We start from the raw sequence: 24800 nt of genomic DNA on the forward strand, positions 1-24800 counted from the left end.
TGTTTTTTAGCAAAATTGAGAAGAGCCATAATGTTCTTTTTGCTTAAAAGTGGTTTGCGCCTTGGAAATCTGCCATGCAGGCCGTTTCTTATGGTGGAGTCGTGAACACTGACCTTAATTGAGGCAAGTGAGGCCTGCAGTCCTTTAGATGTTGTCCTGGAGTCTTTTGTGGCCTCTCGGATGAGTTGTCTCTGCGCTCTTGGGGTAATTTTGGTCGGCCGGCCACTCCTGGGAAGGTTCACCACTGTTCCATGTTTTTGCCATTTGTGGATAATGGCTCTCACTGTGGTTCGCTGGAGTCCCAAAGCTTTAGAAATGGCTTTATAACCTTTACCAGACTGATAGATCTCAATTACTTTTGTTCTCATTTGTTCCTGAATTTCTTTGGATCTTGGCATGATGTCTAGCTTTTGAGGTGCTTTTGGTCTAATTCTCTGTGTCAGGTAGCTCCTATTTAAGTGATTTCTTGATTGAAACAGGTGTGGCAGTAATCAGGCCTGGGGGTGACTACAGAAATTGAACTCAGGTGTGATAAACCACAATGAAGTTATTTTTTAACAAGGGGGGCAATCAATTTTTCACACAGGGCCATGTAGATTTGGAGTTTTTTTTCTCCCTTAATAACTTAAACCTTCATTTAAAAACTGCATTTTGTGTTCAATTATGTTATTTTTGACTAATAGTTAACGGTTTTTGATGAGCAGAAACATTTAAGTGTGACAAACATGCAAAAGAATAAGAAATCAGGAAGGGGGCAAATAGTTTTTCACACCACTGTATATAAACACTTGACCTTATAAGCACAAGTGCCCTCTGTTTCTTATGTTTATATTAATGTCTCTATTCAGTGCATATTAAAAGGTTTCTTTTGTGCACCCATTGGTCTAGGCCAGTGATCCCCAACCAGTGGCTCAGGGGCAGCATGTTGCTCCCAGCCCCCTTGGATGTTGCTCCCAGCCCCCTTGGATGTTGCTCCCAGTGGCCTCAAAGCAGGTGCTCATTTTTTAATTTCTAGTTTGAAGGCACATTTTAGAGGCATAAAACCATGTGTACTGCCAAACAGAGCCTTCTGAAGGCTGCCAGTCCACATAGGGGCTATTAAGTAGCCAATTATAGCTCTTACTGGCACCCCCAGGAATGTTTTTCATGCTCCCCAACACTTTTTCCCTTTAAATGTGGCTCACAGGTATAAAAGGTTGGGGATCCCTGCTTTATAAGATTCATATAGCAAATGTTTGTGCTAGGTTTTGCAAATATTTCATTGCTGTATTATTGGCTTACTTACACACATTATGAAGGAGCATTAGTAAACAAAAAAGTGTAGTATTGACGGTTTAACACAACGCCATCCCCCTTGCTTTTACTTTGAGTATTTTTACTGTTTACAGTGATTTACACTGAGCCCTGCAAAATCAAAAGTGTAGTCTGTCAGTCCACATTGGGCTACCAAATAACCAATCACAGCCCTTTTGGGCACCCCTATGAACTGTTTTCATGCTTGTGTTGCTCCCCAACATTTTTTATATTTAAAAGTATAAAAGTTTGGGGACCCCTGGTCTAGGCTATCGCTGCTTTGTCAAGATAAAATGCAGTGCTGCTTATATACCCCATTCTGCCGACACATCTGCAGGAGTATCTGCCAAAGTAGAGCTTCATCGCAGCTTCCATTCCCCTTCGTCTTGAGGCATCGACTCACATTGTGCTGGCAAAATTTGATAATGTCTACTTTATGTAAATCTTCCCTGTAGAGCAGAGAACAGCATGAAGCATTTAAGTCTAGCTCAGAATGCATCTTTTTCCTTAGTTTACAGCAAAGCTCTGCATTATGTTTACTGAGTTTATTTGTATCCATACCACACCAGAATTACGCAAGTGTCACACACAGTGTTTTCATATTTACACCAGTAAAGAAAATAACGACCATCTTCCTTCCTTCTTTTTTAGTTTGCATTGACAGGCAAGGCATCCACCTGTTAATGCACACACAGGGAGGAGTTGGTAGGAAATCACTTAAAGGGACGGTATACACCTAAACACACCTTTGCTAAAAATAAAAATAATAAATAAGACTTCTGTTGAAATTACATTTTACCTACTGTTTTAATTTAAAAAAGAAAAACCATATTTTCCTATTTTTTTTGCTAATTTGAAAGTTGGGCTTTTTCACTGACCTTAGCCCTCCCCTTCTTTTGTGAACAAGGCATTTTGTTCAGAGTAGTGATGAGCAAATTTTTTTCGCCAGGCACGGATTTGCAGCAAAATTCCATATTACGCCATTGGCAATTTGTTTTGTGAAACTTCCTCAAAATTTTGCTGCGAAAAATCCAGATATATTTGTTAATTAAAACAATAGGCAAAAGTATGTTCAGCACGTGCTCTATTCATTGAGCATATCTTGAAAAAGGTGTATAATGTCCCTATTTTATTCATTGTATTGTATTCATTTTTTAACTGAAATCCACAAAAGGCAGCAGCAGCAGCAGATCAGTTTACGCAAGAACCTTTAATGAATAGAGACAATAGGGCTCATTTACATCCGCAAATGCAGTGGGTAACATGCACTTATCTCTGCAGTGCATGTAAAATCACTTTTATTAAAGGTACTTGCAGTCCTTTCTGCCGTTCTGGATCATGAGTTGCTGTGCCTATTGACACAGGGGAACCATGGAGCTATCATCACCTCTGGACCAGGAAGGTCCACAGTTCTCTCAGTGCCCTACATCAATAGGTACAGCTCACTTGCTCCAAAAGAAGAAGGTACCAGAAATTACACCAGACAGAAAATATCGGGTGCAACTGCAAGAAGCACATATGCAATTGCGTCCACTTTGCCAAATCAGATGCAACTGCAGAAGGCACAGCGCAATTGCATCAAAAAAATCACCCGTTTGCATCCACAATGTCGGAACTGTGGGAAAAAACCATAAGCGTCATATTGATATTGCAGTTTGCTTACTGCACCTCAGTAAGTGAATGTGCCCAAAACATGAGCAACATTTTCGTCCATTTAGTGCAACCAAACTTGTGGCTGTCACTGACCCTTAAGATAATTAATGTTACCCCTTTGGTGAGGAGTGGATGCCTTCTTTTTCTAAAAGCAGAGGGATCTTAAACAATCAGTTTAAGTTATCTTTGCACTTACTCAGTTGCCATTTTGAAGTCAGAAAGGAAATTATTCCAACTTTTGAGTCTAAATTTTTTTAAGTCTAGCTTACTATGTACCGCAAAAATGATATACAGTTCAGACAGACCTACCTTTGCACAGGGCCTGGAAAGTTCCTCATTTCTTCCTGTTCCACTGTGTCATGGAGAAGCACCTGCAAGTCCAACATAAAATGTGACTTATACATATAAGATCCAAGTGACATGTTTTAACTGTGATAACAATGGAGAGAGGAGAATCACAGTTCTAACCGCTAATTACATAAAGTTTACATAGATAGCCTTTTTTAATGTGTGATGAAGCCTCTGTTTCCTCTTCACATTAATGGTCTTAATGTTTTTTGAAGATCAAATAAACATAATGCATAAAGAGAACTTACAACAAAATCTTATAGTTTCTATTGGATCACTGCTTCATTGTTATATGCATCACACCTCAGAAGGGCAATATACCCTGAAAGTTCCCTGAAAAACTACAGGGAAACATCTATGCTGGAACTGATTTATTATATCTACTCTGTCCAGGTTAACACCATAGGGAACAGTAACTACAGGTGAAACATAAAGGTCAAGAAAACCTGCCTTAATTGCACCTTCCCATTTGAAAACCTAAACACTCAACACAAGAACCCAAAATAAAATCTGAATTACATATTATATTTGGGATATATATATATATATATATATATATCCCATGACATGACAATAAAAACTAAAATAAATCGAAACTGCCCACTCACAAGTGTACAAAACAGGAAGGCTTGTATTGCTGTATGCCATTCAGATGAATGAAACTGTTAGTAATGTGGTTTTCCAGCACAAGATCCTTACAAACTCAAATAAACCTGTAAATGTATATTTCGCTATTCATTAGAGTTTTGTCCATAGTAGTAGCAAGCTGTTCATTATATTTGCAATGATATTTTTCTCTGAAGCAACAGATTTGTGGCTGTTACTTTAGCCCCCTTATGTAATAAAAGGCAGAAATTGCATGGTACCTTTTGCATAGGTGCAAGAACACATAGTAACCAATAAGAAGTTTGCTTTTAAACAGGTGACAAGTAAATACTCCCTGTGAATTGGTTGCCATAGATTAATAGAGCTGTAGCAAACTTTGCACCTTTTAGTATATAGCCCCACAGATAGTTTTTGTTCACAGAATTCCACTGCACCATGCAGCAAAACGATGTCATTTTTGGTAGGATTCAGATTGTGGCTGTCCTGTAGTAATTTTTAGGATCAAACATGCACACATAAGATGGCACAGGGGTGTGCTGGATAATAAAATGTTAAGAGTTTGAGAGGAGAAAACTTATGTACAGATCTGCCAAGTTTCAAGCAATTCGAATGGCAGGCATGCTTTCAGGTTTGCACTCATGTTCTTATGCTAGGAAAGCAGAAAATCACTCAGTTTCCAGGTCCCTGTCTATCAGCAACCTAATTGTCAAGTAACTGCCAATCTGGGAGCCGCAGCACGAACCTAAATCTGAATAACCGTCTATTTCTGAGTCTCGGTCATGTCATGTATTTTGCTTTGACCCTGTCATGACGGCTTTATAGGTATTGCAGATAATTTGATGGGAGAGATCTTGGTGTGCAAGAAACAGGCAAGTGCAGAATGAAAGACAACATATAATGGAATGCAAGTGACAGATCTCTGCATTCTAGTTGTGTGGGGGTGGGGTTATTAGTGGAGTGTATGGTATAGAGCACAAGTTTGATTTTTTTTTAGTAATAGATTCTATATAATCATGTTGGAACGGAGTACACATTTTTCTGTGTGTCATTTAATATTTTGCACCATTTATTTGGGAAACATACATATATTGGTGCTTGAAATTCTTTAAACTCTTTTGAATGTATTATTTCAGTATAATTATGATCTAAACTGTGATCTGCTTTTCATGAAATCCTAAAAAAAAATAGAACTCAATTAAATAAACGAGTCACAGTATAAAATAAAAAGAATCCACAATTACATATTTGTATGTAACAAAATTACGTGAACCTTATCTTTTATTAACTGGTGTGCCCATATAGGATAGCAATAACTGTAGCTAAACATATCCAGTAACTGTTAATCGGATCTGCAAACTGGCTTTGAGGAATTTTAGCCCATTCCTCCTTGCATAAAAGCATTAACCCAGGGATCTTGATGGGCTTCCTTGCATAGACTACCTGCTTCAGGTCCTTTCATAACATTTCTATAGGATTAAGGTCAGAAACATTTCCATTACAAAAGTTTTTCCTGCTTTAACAATTCTTTGGTATACTGACTTAAGTGTTTAGGGTCTTTGTCTTGCTGCATGACCCACTTTCTCTTGAATTTCGGTTCATGAATGAATACCCTAATATTTTCCTTCAGAATTTGCTAGTACAATTCAGTATTCATCAATAATGGCAAGCTGTCCTCACCCAAAGGCAGCTAAGCAGCCCCTTACCATGATATTGCAACCACCATGTTTGACAAATGGGACAATGTTCTGGAATACAGTGTTTGCCTTTTACCAAACAATGCTTTTCATTCAAACCAAAAAGATTAATTTTCCAGTTAGTCCACAAACTTTTCTGACTTATTAACTGGGTCTTTAGCAAACTGTAGACAGACAGCAATTTTATTTTTGGATAGTAGTGCCTTAATTCTTACAACAATGCTCCATTTACAACATTGTTTTTAGTGTTCTCCTGATGGTGGTTTTATGAACACTGGCATTTGCCAATCAATGCAAAAGAAAGCTTTAATTCCTTAAATGTTAGTCTGGGTTTTAGATAACTAGGAGTATTAAACATCTTGGTGTGATCTTGGGTGGTCAGCCACTCCTGAGGAGGGTATCAGTACTGCTGATTTCCCTACATTTGTATACATTCTGCCTGTTCGTGGACTGGTGGAGTCCAAACTTTTTAGAAATAGTTTTGAGACTTTTCCAGCCTGGTTAGCATCAGTAACTGTTTTTGGAGGTTCTCAGAAAACGCCTTTGCTCAAGCCATCACACACTTCCACAAACCTATGTTTTAAGATCAGAATTCTTTAAATAAAACAGGTTCTCCCACACACACACCTGAATATAATTTCAGTGATTGAAACACCTAACTTTAATTTCCTCTTCAAATGAACTGAGAATCCTAGAGGTTCCGATACATTTACCACATAAGTGTATGTAACTTTTTACCATTTTGTCCTTAATAAATAAAATTATTATTAAACATGTATAATAATATTGACTCATTTGTTTAACCGGCACCACTGTCCTGCATTTTCCTAGGCATAAATGGACTGCTTGGAGAGTTTCTTTACACTGTGTGTAGTGCTCTTAGCGCCAAGAGCTGCTTTTATAAGTGTTTTAATCTCCTCTTGACAAGGGAGGATATTGTAAGAATAATAAAATCATTTCAGGATACGCTAAAACCTTTTATTACTCTATTGTGCTGCTATTAATTATTTGTAGGAATGTGTCTCTCGTTACTACAAGGGCACTCATCTTTTCAAGCACAGTCAAAATATACCTTAAGTAAAATAAAATCTCTTCTATGGAAAACATCTAATGAGAATGTGGCAAGTCACAGAAATATCTGGCAAATCAATAGTTTCATTCACATCACTATATATAACATGCTCTGGATTACGCAAGTTGAATGTATGAATTTTATACTTTAAAGAGGCTCATTCCTTCTACATAGGTGTGTATGCTGGCAAACTGTTTCAAGGAAGGTATCATATGTGTTTCAGCAATACAGGAATTTCTCAACAGGGTGTCCTTGCAGACCTAAAATGGCGTGAAGCAAACCTCCACACAAAATTGGCAGATGTCTTATTTTGCAACCACTGGGTAAAACAAAGAGCTCCTGCTATTTTGGCAAGTCTCCACCCTTCTGTTAGCCCAGTAGATAACACACTTACAGGGGGGATATAATAAAAGTCATAAAAGGAAAAAAGTGAGCACAAATAAGAATAATAAATAAATAAATGTGCATTTCGCAATGTAATATTGTTCATTAGACTGTTATTGCATTGTGAATTTTAATTGCTTTGCAAACTTTTAAGGCATGCTTGAAGGTGGCATAATTTTTTTATTCTCTTCTGCTGTTGGAAGTCGTCTAAAGAGATTCCGTATTCGCAAAGCCCATATAAAATTCGCACAGAGGCAATTTGTTTGTACAGAGGCATACATTTTCGCATTGCAAATAGTTTTTCCATGAGAAAATGTATGCCTCTGTGTACGAATTTAATACAGGTATGGGACCTGTTATGAATGCTTGGGACCTGGGGTTTTCCAGATAAGGGATCTTTCCGTAATTTTGGACCTCCTAAAATCATTAAAATATTGAATAAACCCAAAAGGCTTGTTTTGGCTCCAGTAAGGATTAATTATATGTTAGTTAGGATCAAGTACAAGGTACTGTTTTATAATTACATTTTAGAATTTCAGAATTATTTGCTTATAATGGAATGGGAGATGGCCTTTCTGTAATTGGAAACTTTCTGGATAATTAGTTTCCGGATAAGTGATCCCATACCTGTATAGCTTTTGTGAACACGGAAACTGTTTAGCAACCGCCTCTGACAGTGGAATAAACATTGCAGTGTACAGTGTATGTAATAAAACTTCTTAATGAAAAAGTTGTTTGCTCTAAAAGATTACGCCACCTTCAAGCATGCCTTAAAAAGTTTGCAATGCACAATTAAAGTTCGCAATGCAATAACAGTCTAATGAAGAAAATTACATTGCAAAATGCTAATTTTTGCTATTTGTGCGATTTTCTTTCCATTTACAACTTTTATTACATTCCTCCATTAGAAACAGATAAAAATAATCAATGTAATAATAATGAATATAAATAATTTACTGAAAATATCTCTCTATAACTACTGTAGAGTTAATATTACTATGTACTGGTGCCCAAATTGTTCTCCATAAAACTGTAATGAATTTCTAACAGATAAAGTTGTTAAATCTGTTCTTACAAAATACACATATTTGGTAACAGATGAGACAGAAATCAGATCAGTCAGTTATACAAGTATTATGAAAGCAGATTGTTACCTTAGGGATCAGGTATTAACTGTAAGAAACCTAAAAGGTAACTATTTATAGAAATTTGAAAGAATACACAAGAAAATATGAATATAGTTATCAAGGATGATTGTATTGCAGTGCAAAAAAGTATTTAAAAAAAATTCGTTTTATAATAGTAAATCGAATAAACTCAGTATAATAAATAATATATATTTCATTATATGAAATAACTACCTTGAAGTAAAAGACAGGTTCAGGTAAGTAAAAAAACAAGTTTAAAAACAACATTAATCAAATCTAATTAAATCAAACATTTATGGCTAGAAAACTTCTCAAATCTAATTAAATCAAAATTGTGTGGCATATCTGAAGCAATCATGGTAATATTCAATTACAACCTCTGTCTCTCTACATACAGACCTTTTGTCAAAGGCATTTTTACCAATAATGTATTACAGCAAACTGTGCATCAAAAAACTGACTCTGGCACAAAGATGCATATAGATAGACAGAATACTGAAATGGGGAGATAGTGAAAAGTAACGTGATTATGATAAAGATAACATATTTTTACTGGCTACATTTAATAAGCTTCTAATTTCCATGAAGTAAAACTTATATTAATTTTTCATGATAATTCCTAAAACTATGTATACAAATCCTGAAAACAGTTTCCATTATGTTTCATTGTTTAAGTTACTGGAATTAAGAAACTATCTAGTTGATTTTTCAGTGAAACCTTTCTTTTAGCAACTACCATAACACTGACTTTGCATGCTCTTTATAATTTTTCCATTAACGTATTTGCCCAATGCTTTTACATTACCTATCTCTGATCCCCCATGTTCCTCTATTTTTCAACACCTTCCTAATTGTCAGGAAAGGTTTTAACAAATTGGCACAATTATCAATGTAGGTACACATTTGCCAGAATAAGTCAAACGCTAGCATACGCTATGGGGATTGATTGAAATTTAGAGGCAGTGCAGGGCTATATCACCATTCTGATTTGTTAATGCCCACTACAAACTGCCAGTGGGGATTCATTTTTTGAACAACCTATTTAGCATGGAAAGAAAATTGTTAAAACTGAAATGTAAACAGCACAAAAATACCGGCACAACAGCACTGAATTTAAGCGGGATAAACCCTGCTGATTTTTAATAGTAGCAAACCATATACATATGCTATTAAAAATCAGCAGGGTTTATCCCGCTTAAATTAAGTCCTGTGCTGGTATTTTTGTGCTGTTTGGATCGTGGTGGAGAGTGCCGAAGTCTCTCCTAATACTGTGCACCAGGCGGAACAGAGTGGAAAGGCCAGGGTGTGCTGGTGAGTGTGGATTAAAACTGAAATGCCCAATATGTTATACTTCTTTAAATTCTCAGATTTTGGTTTTTATTTTGTTTATAAAACAGCTTTATTTGTATTTTCTGCAGGAAATGAATGAATCTACTGAATTACCTCAAGGCTGTGTATTTCCACAAGTGCAGGCTGTCCCTCATCTGGAAAGTTGGGGCACACTCTGACTAGATGCCCTTGGGCACCAAAGCACACAGTGACATGTGGGAGAGAAAACTTGAAAGGAGCTGTTGGCTGAGGAGTGCATTCCGACATCTCTTCTAATAAATATAGTAACACAGTAGAAGTATATTAATATATTAGCAGGAATATTCACCATATCCTGTATTATCTGAACATTTAGGGACGGAACTAGGGGTAGGCAGCAGAGGAACATGGCATTGCAATGCGTTCACATCCCTGCTAGTCCAACTCCTCTCTTGAACTCTGCTCCCCACCACCGACTCCACAACTCACTGTAGGGGAAAAGCATGTGAGGGAGGGTGTGTGCCTTGGGTGAACCGCAAAGTTGCCCAGCTCTGTAAACATGGATTAACTGCCACCATAATCTTCCCTCTATTGTATTTTGAACTGACTTAGATGAGCTGAAAGGTTTATTTGCACTGTGTTTGCCTACAAATGTTAAGTTTATGTCAGACAACCTTAATAAGTGCCCTAAGAATAAATATGGCTAGAAATGCAGAATATTTTATATACTGAACTTACTGCACCAACCTAATGCTTCCGCATCATTTCAGTAGAAATTATTACAGTTTGACAGGAAATCACCATTTTGGATTAGAATCACATTGACACTTCCAAGCTAAGCTTAGGGGTTGTTGCAAGTTATCAAGCAGAAAATGAGTCACAAAAAAATGGATGCAACAAAAATTCACAGAGTGCGGAAAAAGTCGTGGTCACGTCAAAAAAAGTCACAGCAAATAAGTGACAGTCACTGCAAAATTGTGCAGCAACATAAAAAAGAGTCACACACGTAAAAAAAAAAGTCACACTGTAGCCGCATTTCATTAAATTTTCAGCAGATTTTTCAGAAATTTTTGCTGTAGAGAAACAGACAGATTCACTCATCACTATTCATATATGCAGTTGCATATGAAATCTGCTTCATGTGCCTGCTTCCAGGCCGTTGCAGTGGCTCTGGGTGCAGGCACAATAATAAGATTAAGATAAGCATAGGGGCGGATTCTCAGCCTTCATTTATCTGCAGGCCAAAAATCCGCCCCATGTGAAAAGGGGTCTAAAGGTGGCCATACACACTACGATCTTTCCCACGACCACTGGTCATAAGAAAGATTTTCATCTACTCTGCTGAATTATTAGATATGAAGCTGAATCATTAGATATGTAGATAAAAACAAAAGAATTCTTTACCACTATCTGACTATTCAGCATTAACATTACAATGTTTGGGCGCCTTCAAAGGTGCTTGATCAAAATTTTCAGTCCTGCATAATCGATGAGACAATGGATATTCAAGGCTTTAACCGATAATGGTCGCCTCGTCTCTAACCACACACACACAGATTATTGTACAAAACTTTGTTTTGTATAATAATATTGGTGTGTATATGAACACCCTTAAAAGCTTTAGTTCTCCTTCCATAATATTTTATCTAACAACATAAAAGGAATGCTGATAAAATGCTGATGACTGCTTCCAAATTTCCTACTATCATAGCAAATGTTTGTTTGGTTTTGCTAACTGTTAACTTGTTAACAAAGCATTTTTCAAACATAAGACTAGTCTTCTCCTATTCTACTCCTGATGAAGCGCACCGCGGTGCGCGAAACGCGTTGAGTTTTATTTCGCCTGCTTACTTCTACATTTTGTAAGTAGTTTTATTTTTAGCAGAAATTTTATATTAAACGATGTTACACTATTTGGCGTTTTTTCCTCTTTCTGTTTGAACTGTGGATTCGCCTACATCTAACCTTGATCTCCCGCTGTAGAGCTTGATTTCATCGCCTTCCGGTGAGCCTTTAGAGTTATTGCACACTGGTGGATATATTAATATTTATTATTCACAATAAGGTGATTGGCTTTGTTAGCTGAACAAAGGTTTAAAACGTTATTACACTATCAGTTGTTTTGTTTCATTTTATATATGCGCTCCCTTCACACTTTTCTGGACACATAAGACTAGTCTTGGTTTATTCAACACAGCTGTGTAATTTACACAATAAAAACCCTAAAATTGGTCAGCATAGTGTCTTTTTAAAAAGGTCATTATACTCTCATATTTCCTAATGAATTTCATCAAAAGCTTGTTTGTGTATAGGGGGCGGATCCTCTGCCTGTGTTTTCCACAGAATGAGAATCCACACCATGTGACACTAGCCTTATGATAGGACTTATGCAGGCAAAAGTGAAAACCTAGAGTGATGTCCCTGTTATGGAGAGCACTATTTATGACCAGTGGAGCTCTGCAAGCAAGTTGTCAGACCACTGCCCTCACCCACTTCTGGCTTTTTGTTATGGGTTATAATTATAACACAAATCCCATCGGGGGAGACGCTTATTGGCACATCTATGCCAGCATAAGTTTTCCCTTGCCAATTCTGCATGGTAAAGTGTAATATACCATGTATCAAAAATGGTATATTTGATTAAGCAGCTCTGTTAAAGTAACTATAGGTGAAAATGTGTGCACTAACAGGAGGCTGTGTCCTACTTACCTCCCTGCATTGTGTTCCATGGATCAGAGTCTTGTAAGTACTGGCTTAGCTCATAGCTGCTAGATGACATCCCAGAGTCTCGGTACTGAGATAAAATACTAGGTGCCGTTGAACTTTGTGACTGAGCAGAAAAAGATAAGTATATGAATAAAGATGCTTAAGATGCAGGCAAGTATGTTTTAGATAAATTTAAATAAATGCATTAGATAAGAACAAGTAAAACATGATTTTTTTGTTTGGATTTGCAATTCAAAGAGAGATGATATTAGAAAACAAGCAATAAAGAGCTGTGCAAAGCACTGAGGTTGAAGATAAGAATGTCAGCGGATCTTAGAATAACCAGGCTGTGCTTCTATGGAAATGCAAAGTAGATTTCAACCCTGGATAATAATGGCTCACCTCAGGTTTGTCCAACACATCACCATCTTGTTCTTGACTTAGGACCCAGCTATCACCATAGCCCCGAATCCTGTGTACATAAGGTTATTAGTCATAATAAAGTTTTTTTTTCTAAATGCCACACAAAAACCTAAAATCAAATTATAAACAAAATTTACAAAATGGAATATAAACACCCCTAAACCATTCCACGCCAAAGAATGCAACTTAATTATATATCTTAAAAATGATGTGCTCCAGTAACAGACTTGGCAGAATAGACAAGCAAGATTAGTTTTTTTATTGCTCAATATTTACAGCCATATACAACATATAAAAAAAACCCAAATGTATTATAAAATATAAGAAATGTAATCTAATGTACAATGGCTGACTGATTTTCTTCCACTCGCTTAATGCACTAAGGGCAAATTTACAAATATATATGCTCTCTCTCTGTCTCTCTCTTTCTCTCTCTGTCTCTCTCTATAAATATATAAGCATATACACCAAACTTTAGTAAATGTTATGAGCATTTGGATTGCCTACAACTGATTAATTAAAGGGGTAGTTCACTTTTTCATTTCCACTGAACTGGAAATGAAAAAAAACTAAAGACTACAAATAATAAAAAATGAAGACCAAATGCAAATTGTCTCAGAATATTACACACTACATCATACTAAAGGTTAACTCAAAGGTGAACAACACCTTTAAAAGTAAGGAAGGATGTACTGAGCAGCATATATTGCATGTTCCATCTGGCTCATTCCCTGCTTTTCTAAGCAAACATTAATTATATGGATCATTTATCAGTCCCCTTGGCGCAAGTGCAAAAACACTCAGAGGCTCAAGAGTGCGCCCTTAGTGCTCACCTACAGAGCACTTGTGGTAAGGACAGAGTCCTTATGTGTGAATCATGAGCAAAGTAGGGGGCTGGTGTGGGAGAGCCTATGTGCCTTTCCCCAGAGACCGCTTTTGAAATAAGCGCTGCCTAAAAAAGGCAGCAGTCCATCTTGGAGTACTGAGGCGTGCGGCTATTTACATGCACACTCTGTGGGACACACACTCTCATTTACTTGATACCTGCAGTCTCGTATATGTAATTACTGAGCGAGAAGAGCATAGCTAGGTCTGTCACCAGTCTGGAACTTCAAACTGAATGGTGTGGAAATTAGGCAAATGCTGATCGGCACTTAATAATACTGCCCCCTGATCTACTAGGCCCACCAATAAAACATCATCCACCTGTTCCCGACATTATCGCTCCTCCCTCTGCCCAGAATCCTGAAGTGGCAACCCTTAGCATAGCAGGCAGAATTTGGATTGCTCATGCGTCTTAAAAAAGGAGAAGATGGTCATACAAGGTTTTATTAAAACAAATATTAAATAGTGACGCAAAATCTAAAGACGATGTGATCCTTAGCAGCAAATTTTCTAGGTATGGCATTTTTTCCAAAACGCTGTTTTGAGTTGTGTGGTTGCTTGGAAATTTGTTCCTGGGGATCACAAAATGAGGTTTTCTAAAAGTGTCAGTATCCTTTTAACTGTAAATTTATACAGCATGGGCAGCTGGAATAGTTCAGTGTTACAGTTACTTAAAGGAGAAGGAAAGGCCTTGGAAGATTATCACACCTTTAGATAAAGCCCCCTGGTGCCTCCTAAAATGGTACTGTAATTTCCTTCGCTAAGATCTCCTACTGATGTAATCCTTCTTGAAAGATTTGCGCCGTTTTTATGGCTGGCATCGCCATTTCAAAAGCGCCTGCATCACTTCCCCTTTCCACTCCCCATGCCCACACGTTTTTTGTTGCGACCAGGTTTTGGGGCAGAATTTTGCAGATTTCAAGGTTAACAAAGCAAGGTACAGCTAAGCTAGGGCAATGTCTTACTAATAATATCATGACTGTAATTTGGAGCTAATGTTGTTTTCAGACTTTCCTTCTCCTTTAACCCTTTCCCTGCCAAGCAGGTAGCTCCTACATGCTGGCATAAAAAGATGTTAAACGGCAAGCATGTAGGAGCTACGTTTTCTTTATCTTACGCTCGTTCTCTGCGCTCAGCACTTAATCCAAGTGCAGAGAATGAACGCAAGATAAAGAACCCCCTAGGGAAGGAGCAGAGGGGGGTAACTAGTGGCCCCTGGGGCACAATCGCCAAGGGGCCCCATAGGAAGAGCCAGCATGTAGAATCTACATGTCTGCTCTCTCCCCCCCTACTTCCCTTCCCCCTCCGCCCCCCCCCTCCGCTTCCTATGCCGCCCACTAACCACTGCAGCTGCTGTCCCTGCGTCTCCTGTCTCCCTCCTGCGATCTCCAGCGATCTTCAGCTCCTTGACCCCAGGTAAGTGCCACATACACACACAAACACACCCACACATGTTTTATTGCCATTGCAGATAGCGTATTTGCTAACCGCACTGCGCAATACCTTTTGTGTATTATTTTGGTGTTTTTATTACATTTTCTGTGATTTTGGTGCATTTTTAGTCATTTTATTGCATTTTCAGTTATGCATAATTGTTGTTCGCTCGACTTTGTCTGTAAAACTAATTTGCCCAAGCCAGAATACTCAAACTGTAATTCTGACTGCAGATATCACTAGGAAAAAAAACATTGATTTTAGTTTTGGTTTTTTTTTTGGATTTTAGCAATTTTATTGCATTTCATATTGTTCTTTGTTACTTGTCTTGCACATGGACATTTTGTCTGCTGTATTTCAATTTGGCTTCCTCTGTACCCCATGTAGTTTGGTAAATCTATGCATATTGGGCATCACACTGTTCAGTAAACCCCTGGCGTTCATATTTAGAGTGCTTTATGTTGGTCAGAAATATTATAAAAAAAATTCTGCTTAGCAAAGCTTTGTAGATTGGTAGTTTGCAGTAGAAAGATGTATTTACCCATTTTTGTTTTGTCAGAATGTGTACTTTCGGAAAATGTGTGGTTTTCTAGGGTCTCCGTACTGTTAGGGGGTCTTATGGCACATAATACACATACCGGGTACAAAAACTGCATGAGCCGGAGCATCATATGTGAAAATTCATATGTCCTTTTTTATTTGGGTGCCCCTGTACTCCCCCTGTACTCCCCTGTACTGTGCATAGTTTGGTATATCTATGAATATAGGGCATCAAACTGTTCAGTAGACCCCTGGTGTTCTTATTTGGGGTGATTTGCCTTTGTATGCAAGATAAGTGTGTGAGATAAATGCGGCAAATTGCAACATTTTTAGACGATTTTCTGAAATGTCATAGAAACCACTAACTTTAGGAAAGCTTTGCAGATTGGTACTTTGGTGTAGAAAGGACTCTTTACCCATGTTGGATTTGTCAGAACGTGTACTTTACAAAAATATATGGTTTTCAGGGGGTCACCCTACATTTCTGCAGTTTCTATCCCACATAAAACTGCCATGTGTTTATGAATTAGGTAAAGGTAAGCCATGAAACTAGTGTGCACAAGGTATATTTTGCAAGGTATATTTTGCCATGTGCTTTGATAAACCTATGTACAGTGGGCATCACACTGTTCAGTAGACCTCTGGGGTTCATATTTAGGGTGTTTTATCTTGGTACCTAATGACCTATAGAAAATAAGATGCTGCATATTGGAAGTTTTGAGGTGATTTTTGGAAATGTCTTAAAAATCGGCAAACTTAGGAAACCTTTGCGGCTTGGTACTTTGGAGTAGAAAGACATGAGTACCCATTTTAGATTTCGGGGAATGTGTACTTTCCAAAAATCGATGACTTTCTGGGGTGAGTGTACTTTTTACTAGCTTTATCCCACATATAATGATGTAAATGTGTTGATTTTGCAGAAGCTGAAATGACAGAAATGATAGATCATGTGGGGGTATGTTCATATTGGGGCACCTACATACCACATACTTAGGTAAACCTATACATATTGGGCATCAAACTGTTCAGTGGAGCCCTGGCATTCAAATTTAGGGTGTTTTATCTTGGTACCAAATGCTATTTGGGAGATAAGATGCTGCAATATGGAAGCTTTGAGAGGATTTTCAGAAATATTATCAAAATTGCCAACTTTAGAAAAGCTTTGCGGCTTGGTACTTTGGAGTAGAAAGACATGGGTACCCATTTTATATTCGGGGGAATGTGTAATTTCCAAAAATATATGGCTTTCTGGGGGTGAGCATACTTTTTTGTTGCGTTATCCCACACAAAATGATGTAAATGTGTTGATTTTGCAGAAGCTGAAATGACAGAAATGGCAGATCGTATAGGGTATGTTCACATTGGGGCCCCTACATGCCACATACTTAGGTAAACCTAAGTGCTGTGATGTATCAATAAAATTACACGGTTTCACTGAGAACATGTGTACTCTCCAGGTTACTTATACTTGAATTTGAAATGTGTACAGCCGGCACGGGGACTGCTACCTGTTGAGGAGTACTCACTGAATACACTGGAAGCTACGGCAGGATTTTTACCCTTATTTAAGATTATCCTACATATAATGATGTAAATGTGTTGATTTTGCAGAAGCTGGAATAACAGAAATGATTGATTATATGGGGGTATGTTCACATTGGGGCCCCTACCTGCCACATACTTAGGTAAACCTATACATATTGGGCATCAAACTGTTCAGTGGAGCCTTGGCATTCATATTTAGGGTATTTTATCTGGTTACTTTATGTCCTGTAGGAGATAAGATACTATAGACACGAAGCTTTCAAGTGATTTTTAAGTAATTTCACAAATTTTGATAAAAACCAATAACTTTAGGAAAGCATTGCAACTTGGTAGTTTGGAGTAGACAGACAGTTCTACCTATTCTGGATTCCCCAGAATCTGTTCTTTCTAAAAATGTATAATTTTCTGGGATAAACCTTCTGTTAGTGGAATTTTCGACCTTGAAATCTAAAGTATGCAGCTTTCTGGAGCAGTGCTTTGGAAATTTGGTAGTGTACTGCTGGGAGTTTTTTACCTATACAAGTGAAAAATATCCATAAAACTATATATATTTGGTATTGGCATATGTTCAGGAGACATGGAACATTCCAAATCAGTTGTATTTTCATGCATAAAATAATTTTTGTTTCTGGTGTGTTTATATTATGGAAAATATTATTTATTTTATTTTATTTTTTTTCACATTTAGACATTTATGTTATTTTTTTTCATTTTTTAGACATTTAGAAGCCTATATCTTGTTACAGAAGTGGAATTACACAAAAATATTTTGAAAGCTTAGGTTGTCCTGAAATAAACAATATATAGTTTTCCTGGGTAAACTGAAAGTCCCCCCGAGGAAAGGCCCCTAGAGTGAAACAGTGCAAAATGTTCAAAAACTGTCTGGCAGAAGAAGTTCCACTTTGTTCAAAACGGCTGGCAGTTAAATGGTTAAGGTGGCCATACACAGGCTAATTGTAGCTGCCGATTTCGGTGCCTAAAGGTCCCCATGGTGAGGTCGCCAAGCGAGTGGATCTTCACCCGATATCCCCACCTACGGGTGGACGATATCAGGGAACGTGTAGGCTAATTCGATCGTATGGCCCCTGGGCCAAACAACCAAATTAGCCTGAATTCACCCAATATCCCCCACCCATCGGAAAAGATCCACTCGCTTGGCGACCTTGGCAAGCGGATCTTAATGTGTATGGCCACCTTTAGTCTTAGATTGCCAACCCCAGACCAGGAACCTACCGACTGCAACAATAAATCTCTACCAGACTTCCCTTATCTCCTACTCTTATTCAGCAAACTCATACTTCTTCACTTTATGTCAATTTTGCCATGTCTCTCCATTCCTACTTTGTCAGCTCTCAAACTTACTATTTCTTTTTCTTTAAGAGCTTTGTTATTCTTTATTCATATTCTCACCCTATTATAATTACATCCATTTTCCACTTTCTTTTGCAACAAAGGCACAGATTCAAATCAACGAGAAAACGTTATTTTACGGTTTATCATACGAAAACTTATGCATGAGATTTAATTTGAGGAAAAAAGTTTTTTTCCTAATGCAATTTTTTTTCCCCCATAGACTTTAACAAAGTTTTCATGTGAATAAACATTGACATAAATTTTTCTCATTAAATTGTATCTGGCGCTGTGAGACAATCCTGAATTTAAATTAGGAGATAAATCCTTCTCATCAAACTGAATCTGCCCCTATATGTTCCCATTTATTTCACACTGAGCCATTTTACTACAGTATTTGCTTTTCACAAACTTATTTTCCTCTTTTTTATTCCTCTGCTGTATAATTTTTTACCCCAGTTTGCTGTTCTCTTTCTCTCTTGTTACCTTTTTTTTTCTCTCTCTTTGAACAAAGGGTATAAATGCACACGCAGCTTCGGTTAAGTAAAATATGAATGCCTAAAAAGAAAGTATAAATAGATCTCTTATCTGGAAACCCGTTATCCAGAAAGTTCCGAATTACGGAAAGGCCATCTCCCATAGACTCCATTATAAGCAAATAATTCTAAGTTTTAAAAATGATTTCCTTTTTCTTTCTAGTAATAAAACAGAACCTTGTATTTGATCCTAACTAAGATATAATGAATCCTAATTGGAGGCAAAACAAGCCTTTTGGGTTTATTCAATATTTAAATGACTTTTAGCAGACTTAAGTTACGGAGATCTAAATTACGGAAAGATTCCTTTTCCGGAAAACCCCAGGTCCTGAGCATACTGGATAATAAGTCCCATACCTGTATTTTACTTGTGATAAAAGGCAGACAGGGAACAGCTGGTAACAGTACCCAGGTCATGCCAAACCTGACCAGTTTAAAAGTGTTTTTTGAAATGATTATAGAATTGTGTTGTATAATCACCTTTGAAATGAGTTTTATTATTTATTTATTACTATTTTTTATTATATTATTTATAAGTAGTGCTCACAATTACATTACAAATAAAGCACTGACTTTTAGGATAGCTATGTATAGAATTATTCCTTTTCTTACTTGCTTTTGACTTGGTTAAAAATGCAGAACAGTTAAGGTTAGCTAGGGTGAGTTAAAAGTCATTTAAGAGGTTTTTTAAATGAATAATGTTTAGGTTTATTGATGGTTTGTGTATGCAGTATACAAGTCCCATGCTCCCCAGCCTGCCTCCTGAATGGTATGGTTCATTTTATCTAACCACCACTGATGTTCAACTTGTGCTGAAATTATATTTAGTTATTGTTTTATTAAAAAAAATAATTTTTCCTATATGATTCCTATTTTTTTGCCATTATAAAGCACTAATTTGAAAGTTGGGTTTTTTTAACGGAACCCCCCTCCCCCTCCCTTTATAAGCAGGGCAATTTGTTCAGGGCTCCTTATCTTTCTATGAACAAGCCCCTTCCTTCTCTAAGCAGCAGCATTTGAGCAGCTCATTATCATGGTCTTCTAGGTGAACTGGTAATTCGTTTTATCAGCGCCTTCGAAGTTCTACAGCAGGGGCCCCTACCTTTCTTACTCATGAGCCACAGTCAATTGTAACTGGAGAGCAACACAAGCATCATAAAAGTTCATGGAGGAGCTAAATAAGGGCTAAGATTGGCTATTAGGCAGCCTCTATGCACACTATCAGCTTACAGGGGGCTTTATTTGGTAGTAAATCTTGTTTTTATTTAACCAAAGCTTGCCCCCAAGTCAGGAATTTAAAATTAACTCCCTGGTTTGGGGGCACTGACAGCAACATCCAAGGGGTTGGTGAGCAACATGTTGCCCCCGAGCTACTGGTTGGGGATCACTGTTCTACAGGATCAGAAAGTGACCGGAAACTGGAAACTGTATTCTTGTTTAGTGTCAGAAATAAAAAAACCATACATAATCTTAAGGCAAAAAGTAAGTTCAGCATAGGCCCTATTTATTGAGCTCATGTTGAAAAGGGGGTGTGCGCTATCTGTTTAAGGCCAGTGGCCTTCTATAATTCTGCCAATATGCCACAATTCCATAAGCCTTCATGTTACCCAGTATGTGGGCTCCAGTCCGCTATCCAGTTGCTTCATAACACTGATATTGATTTCTATTACAAACTTAGAAAGTACAGATTTAAACATAAAAATCTATACAAAGAAATAAATGAATAAAAAATAGACTAAAGGCATACTGTTCTAGTATTACCTTGTCAACTTTATATATAAAAACAAATAATAAGGTATACCTTTCTATTTGATTGAAAATAGTTCTCCTTAAAGTGGACATTGCACTGGTTAGTTATAGTCTTTAAAGAATAAGTAAACCTTTTTCTTACTCTAAACAGCCTCCAGAATTGTCCCAGCATTCTCTCTGACCTGGCTCCTCAGTCAGAAGGTATTCTTTTTCTTTGCTTCCTTGTGCAGAGTGAACCAACGCCCCCACTTCCTGTTCAGGTCTCTCTTCAATTCGACAAGGTTGTCGGAGTGGAGAGCCTTCTGCGCATGCTTGGAGGCAGCAGGAGCCAGTCTGTGCATTAGCCGGGTTTTTGTTTTTGATGAGAGACCTGAACAGGAAGTGGGGGCGGGGCTTCACTCTGTACAAGGAAGCAAAGAAAAAGAATGCCTTCTGACTGAGGAACCAGGTCAGAGAGAATGCTGGGACAAAGGTAGGTAATTCTGGAGGCTGTTTAGAGTAGTTTTACTCATAGAAAAAAAAAAAGTTTACTTATTCTTTAAACATACATGCAATGGAAGCATTTAATTTGTCAGTAATAAAAGTTATGCCCATGTCAGAAAATGAGAGATGATTATTTCAACTGTTTTGTTTGGTAATTGCTAAGAGCATCTTTCAGGAGGGTATCTTTCTGTTTTGAATAAACTATAGTTCTACACTATAGTCTTGGTTATAAATAAGGCACATTTTACTTAGTTTTTGAATTATGCAAGTTGAATGTGTTTCAGTACATCATGATGGGTGGAACTTCTGCCTTGCAGTTCTTGGGTCCTGAGTTCAGGTCTGGAAACTACCTGCAAGAGGTTTGTATGTTTTTTTTGTGTGTGTTTCCTTTCCAAACTTTAAAAATATACAGACAGGTTAACTGGCTCCTTATAAAACTGGCCCTAATGTGCGTGTGAAAGTGAAAGCTGTACTGGGCCCAGGGGCTGATGTAAATTGCTGTAAAGCAAATTGAAACTGTCAGCACAGATAAAATAATTATTAACGATGATGACAATGATGTTGAGGAGTAAGATGTTATAAAGTAAGAGCACTTTACCATTTATGAGAATCAGTCTGTGGCTGCGGCCTGCCATGGGACCACTGTTCAGTTTGCTTTCTTTGGATTTCTCTCAGCCATGCTGTGAAGAAAATACAGAAATCCTACAGGTATTTAGGGTTCAAGGTATGTTAGCATGATTGTTTAGCAAAGGCAGGTATATTTTGGGTGTTGTGCAAGCATCACCATGTAGGAAATCTAATCCTGTCTCTCACAATTATGACTGCTTGAAAAGCCTGTGCAGGTCCTCTTAAGACAATTCTAGCCTGGAAAGCACAATTATAGCACTACCCTGTTTTTGATGCAAACCATTTCCATAGCAGCACATTAAATCAACATTAAATTGCTTAGATTGTAAGCTTTACAGGGCAGGGACCTCTATCCTACTGTTTCTCATACCACATAGCATTAATCTATGTGTATCTTTACTTATTTATTGTATATATTATATAATAATTGTCCTCCCTGTGTGTAATCTTGTATATTGTAAGACTGTACAGTGCTGCATATCCTTGTAGCGCCTTATAAAGTTACACATGTATGGAACACAGGCAGGAGCTGACTGGCAGTGACTAGCAAACGTAGTCACCCAGAAGCATTTATATGCAAATGATGTATATCTACCGAGTTTGTGAGTTTACAAATGCAGTTGTGCATATAACACAATAATAATATTAGGGGCAATCCCAGGTCTGAGGGAATATATTGCAAGGGGGCACTTTGGTTTTCATGCAACCACTCAGCAGATAATCAAGCACCACGTCATCATAAGTAATATATAATTTTCATGATATGTGAATCTTTTTAATGCTCTGCCCAATTTCCCATTTATATTGATATAAAAAAGGTTAAAAAATGGTTAAAAAACAGCATGGAACATATTCAGCTAAGGAAATTACTCAAAAGTATGTAGATACAAATAACAATAATTTCACATTGAGAGAACAAAGGACCAGAACTTCCCATTTATTTGTTATACACTTGCTCAATACGTGATAGAATTCTGAGGGAAAAAGAACAGTAACAAAGATAGCCATGACAAAATGTAATAATATTTTTAAGTTAATAACAGAGTTCATTTCAGAAGTGTTAAGATGTAGTCAACAAGGCAACAGTTACAGTAATGTAATGTGTTTCATACCGTACCTTCTTCTCTTGGCATAGTCCTGGGGTGGGCATAGAAATAGTCTGCACCGGTATTGTTTTCCCAGCCAGTATTTTGATAAACTGCATATCTTTCATCATATCCCTGCCTAAAACAAACGTATTAAGTCAGAAAAGCAGGGGTATAAAAGACCAATTTCTTTATTTAGGTAAGACTAAAATTAAAATCTGTGACAGAAACATCTCCAAAATGGTGAATACAATATCATAGTGATATAATGATATGAACTGGAAATATAAAAAATATTATATTTATCCTGTTTATGATATCTATCTTTCTTTAATTTCTATGCTCTTCATGTTTATGTGCATGTCCTCAAGAAAATATGCCTGTAACCATATGTGATATATTGGCAAAGACCATATGAGAAGCCAAAGACCATAAAGTCATGTTTGGATGCTTAATAGAGCAAAGTGCTTAATGGAACTCTGTACACTGATCTGATGCTGATACGTATAGTGATACTCCCAGGATTCTCTTATTAAGAGAACAAATATACTTGAATACTATAAAGGTGTATGTACTGTAGCTGCACCTGAGGCCAAGTTCTGCTCAACACACAGTTGCAGTCCTAGTTACAAACTGACCCCTAGTTCTGCTATATGTGCTGCAGTATGTAAAAGCCAAATGTGCTACAAATGTCTATAAAGGTTTTTTAATTCATCCAAATCATGATTTATAGCACCTAGCAGTGGTATGTCTAATGAAACTAAAATGTTTAATCAGGTCCAGTTGTTTAAGAGTTAGCAATATTGTACTAAACTTTGCTGACATAATCCAGTTGCTTCAGACTTAGAAATATTTTTATTTTTAATGTACTATTATCTTATTATTTTTATATAGCAATATTATTTTAAATGTCACTATAATTTTAAATTTAAAGCAATACTATAGGCTGCATATGTGCTATTCTACTGAAAAGAAGGAGCAATAAAAGCAAAAGAAAGCAAAGACTACAGGGAGTATAGAAGAAGAAAAAGACAGAATACAAGAAAATAAAAGAAAATAGGAACAGTAATAAAAAAATGGGGAACAATGAACAGAAAAGCAGGAAGAGGAGTAAGCATGGACTAGTCCTTGTGCTTAAATAAATATATGGGGGCTACTGTACATCTGTACATACCCATATATATATATATATATGGACAGAGAACCGCACGCACAAGGACTTAGCAATAAAGTGAAAAAATTTATTGAAAAAAATCCAACGTTTCGAGTACCAACTGTACTCTTTCTCAGGGACAAAGAGTACAGTTGGTACTCGAAACGTTGGATTTTTTTCAATACATTTTTTCACTTTATTGCTAAGTCCTTGTGTGTGCGGTTCTCTGTCCATATATTTCCTCTTTTTATCCAGCATCCAAGGCATTTGAATCTCTATAGGGTGTGCTCCACTCTTCCTTGTATATATATATATATATATATATATGTAAGTACAGAAGGGATAAATACATATATAAAGCCTAAATTGCCGTCCTTGATGTAGGTGTGGCTAGTTAGGTGTGGATTAAAAATGTGGGTGTGAACATATGAAATAGATTGTAGGCTCTTTTGGACAGGGCTTTTTATACCACTTTTTATCTTTTTATTAATTATTGTTTAAACCAAAAGAATTGTCTTTTATTATTATTAACACATATTTGAGCTGCCAACATATTCCACAGCACTTTATACTCACCTAAGTGCTGCAATGGCCCTCACTCTCTATGAAGCATTTTTTAATAACTATAGACTCACACAAAAATTTTACTTTATGTAAGTAGAGTATAATGTTTTTTTAATAAGAAAATAACAGCATAAAACCTGCAATAGACAACGTTGCTGTATGTGCTGATATGTGCTATAATTTTTTACAGACAGAAGAGATCAGAAGAGGAAAT

At 37.0% G+C, this 24800-nt stretch overlaps 1 protein-coding gene across 2 annotated transcripts in view; it reads right to left on the reverse strand.

Moving 5' to 3' along the window:
- The window catches only part of sec16b (SEC16 homolog B, endoplasmic reticulum export factor), an 89107-nt gene that overhangs the window by 58991 nt on the left and 5316 nt on the right, over positions 1-24800 (reverse strand). For both annotated transcript variants that reach the window (XM_031900967.1, XM_031900966.1), the window contains exons 4-10: positions 22902-23008; positions 21756-21837; positions 12615-12684; positions 12216-12336; positions 9642-9799; positions 3256-3317; positions 1607-1742 (exon numbers count right to left, since the gene is read on the reverse strand). In XM_031900967.1, coding sequence (XP_031756827.1) covers positions 1607-1742; positions 3256-3317; positions 9642-9799; positions 12216-12336; positions 12615-12684; positions 21756-21837; positions 22902-23008 — 736 coding nt within the window. The remainder of the gene's footprint in view (positions 1-1606; positions 1743-3255; positions 3318-9641; positions 9800-12215; positions 12337-12614; positions 12685-21755; positions 21838-22901; positions 23009-24800) is intronic.

Source organism: Xenopus tropicalis, chromosome 4, assembly GCF_000004195.4.
Source record: "Xenopus tropicalis strain Nigerian chromosome 4, UCB_Xtro_10.0, whole genome shotgun sequence".
Classification (NCBI taxonomy): domain Eukaryota; kingdom Metazoa; phylum Chordata; class Amphibia; order Anura; family Pipidae; genus Xenopus; species Xenopus tropicalis.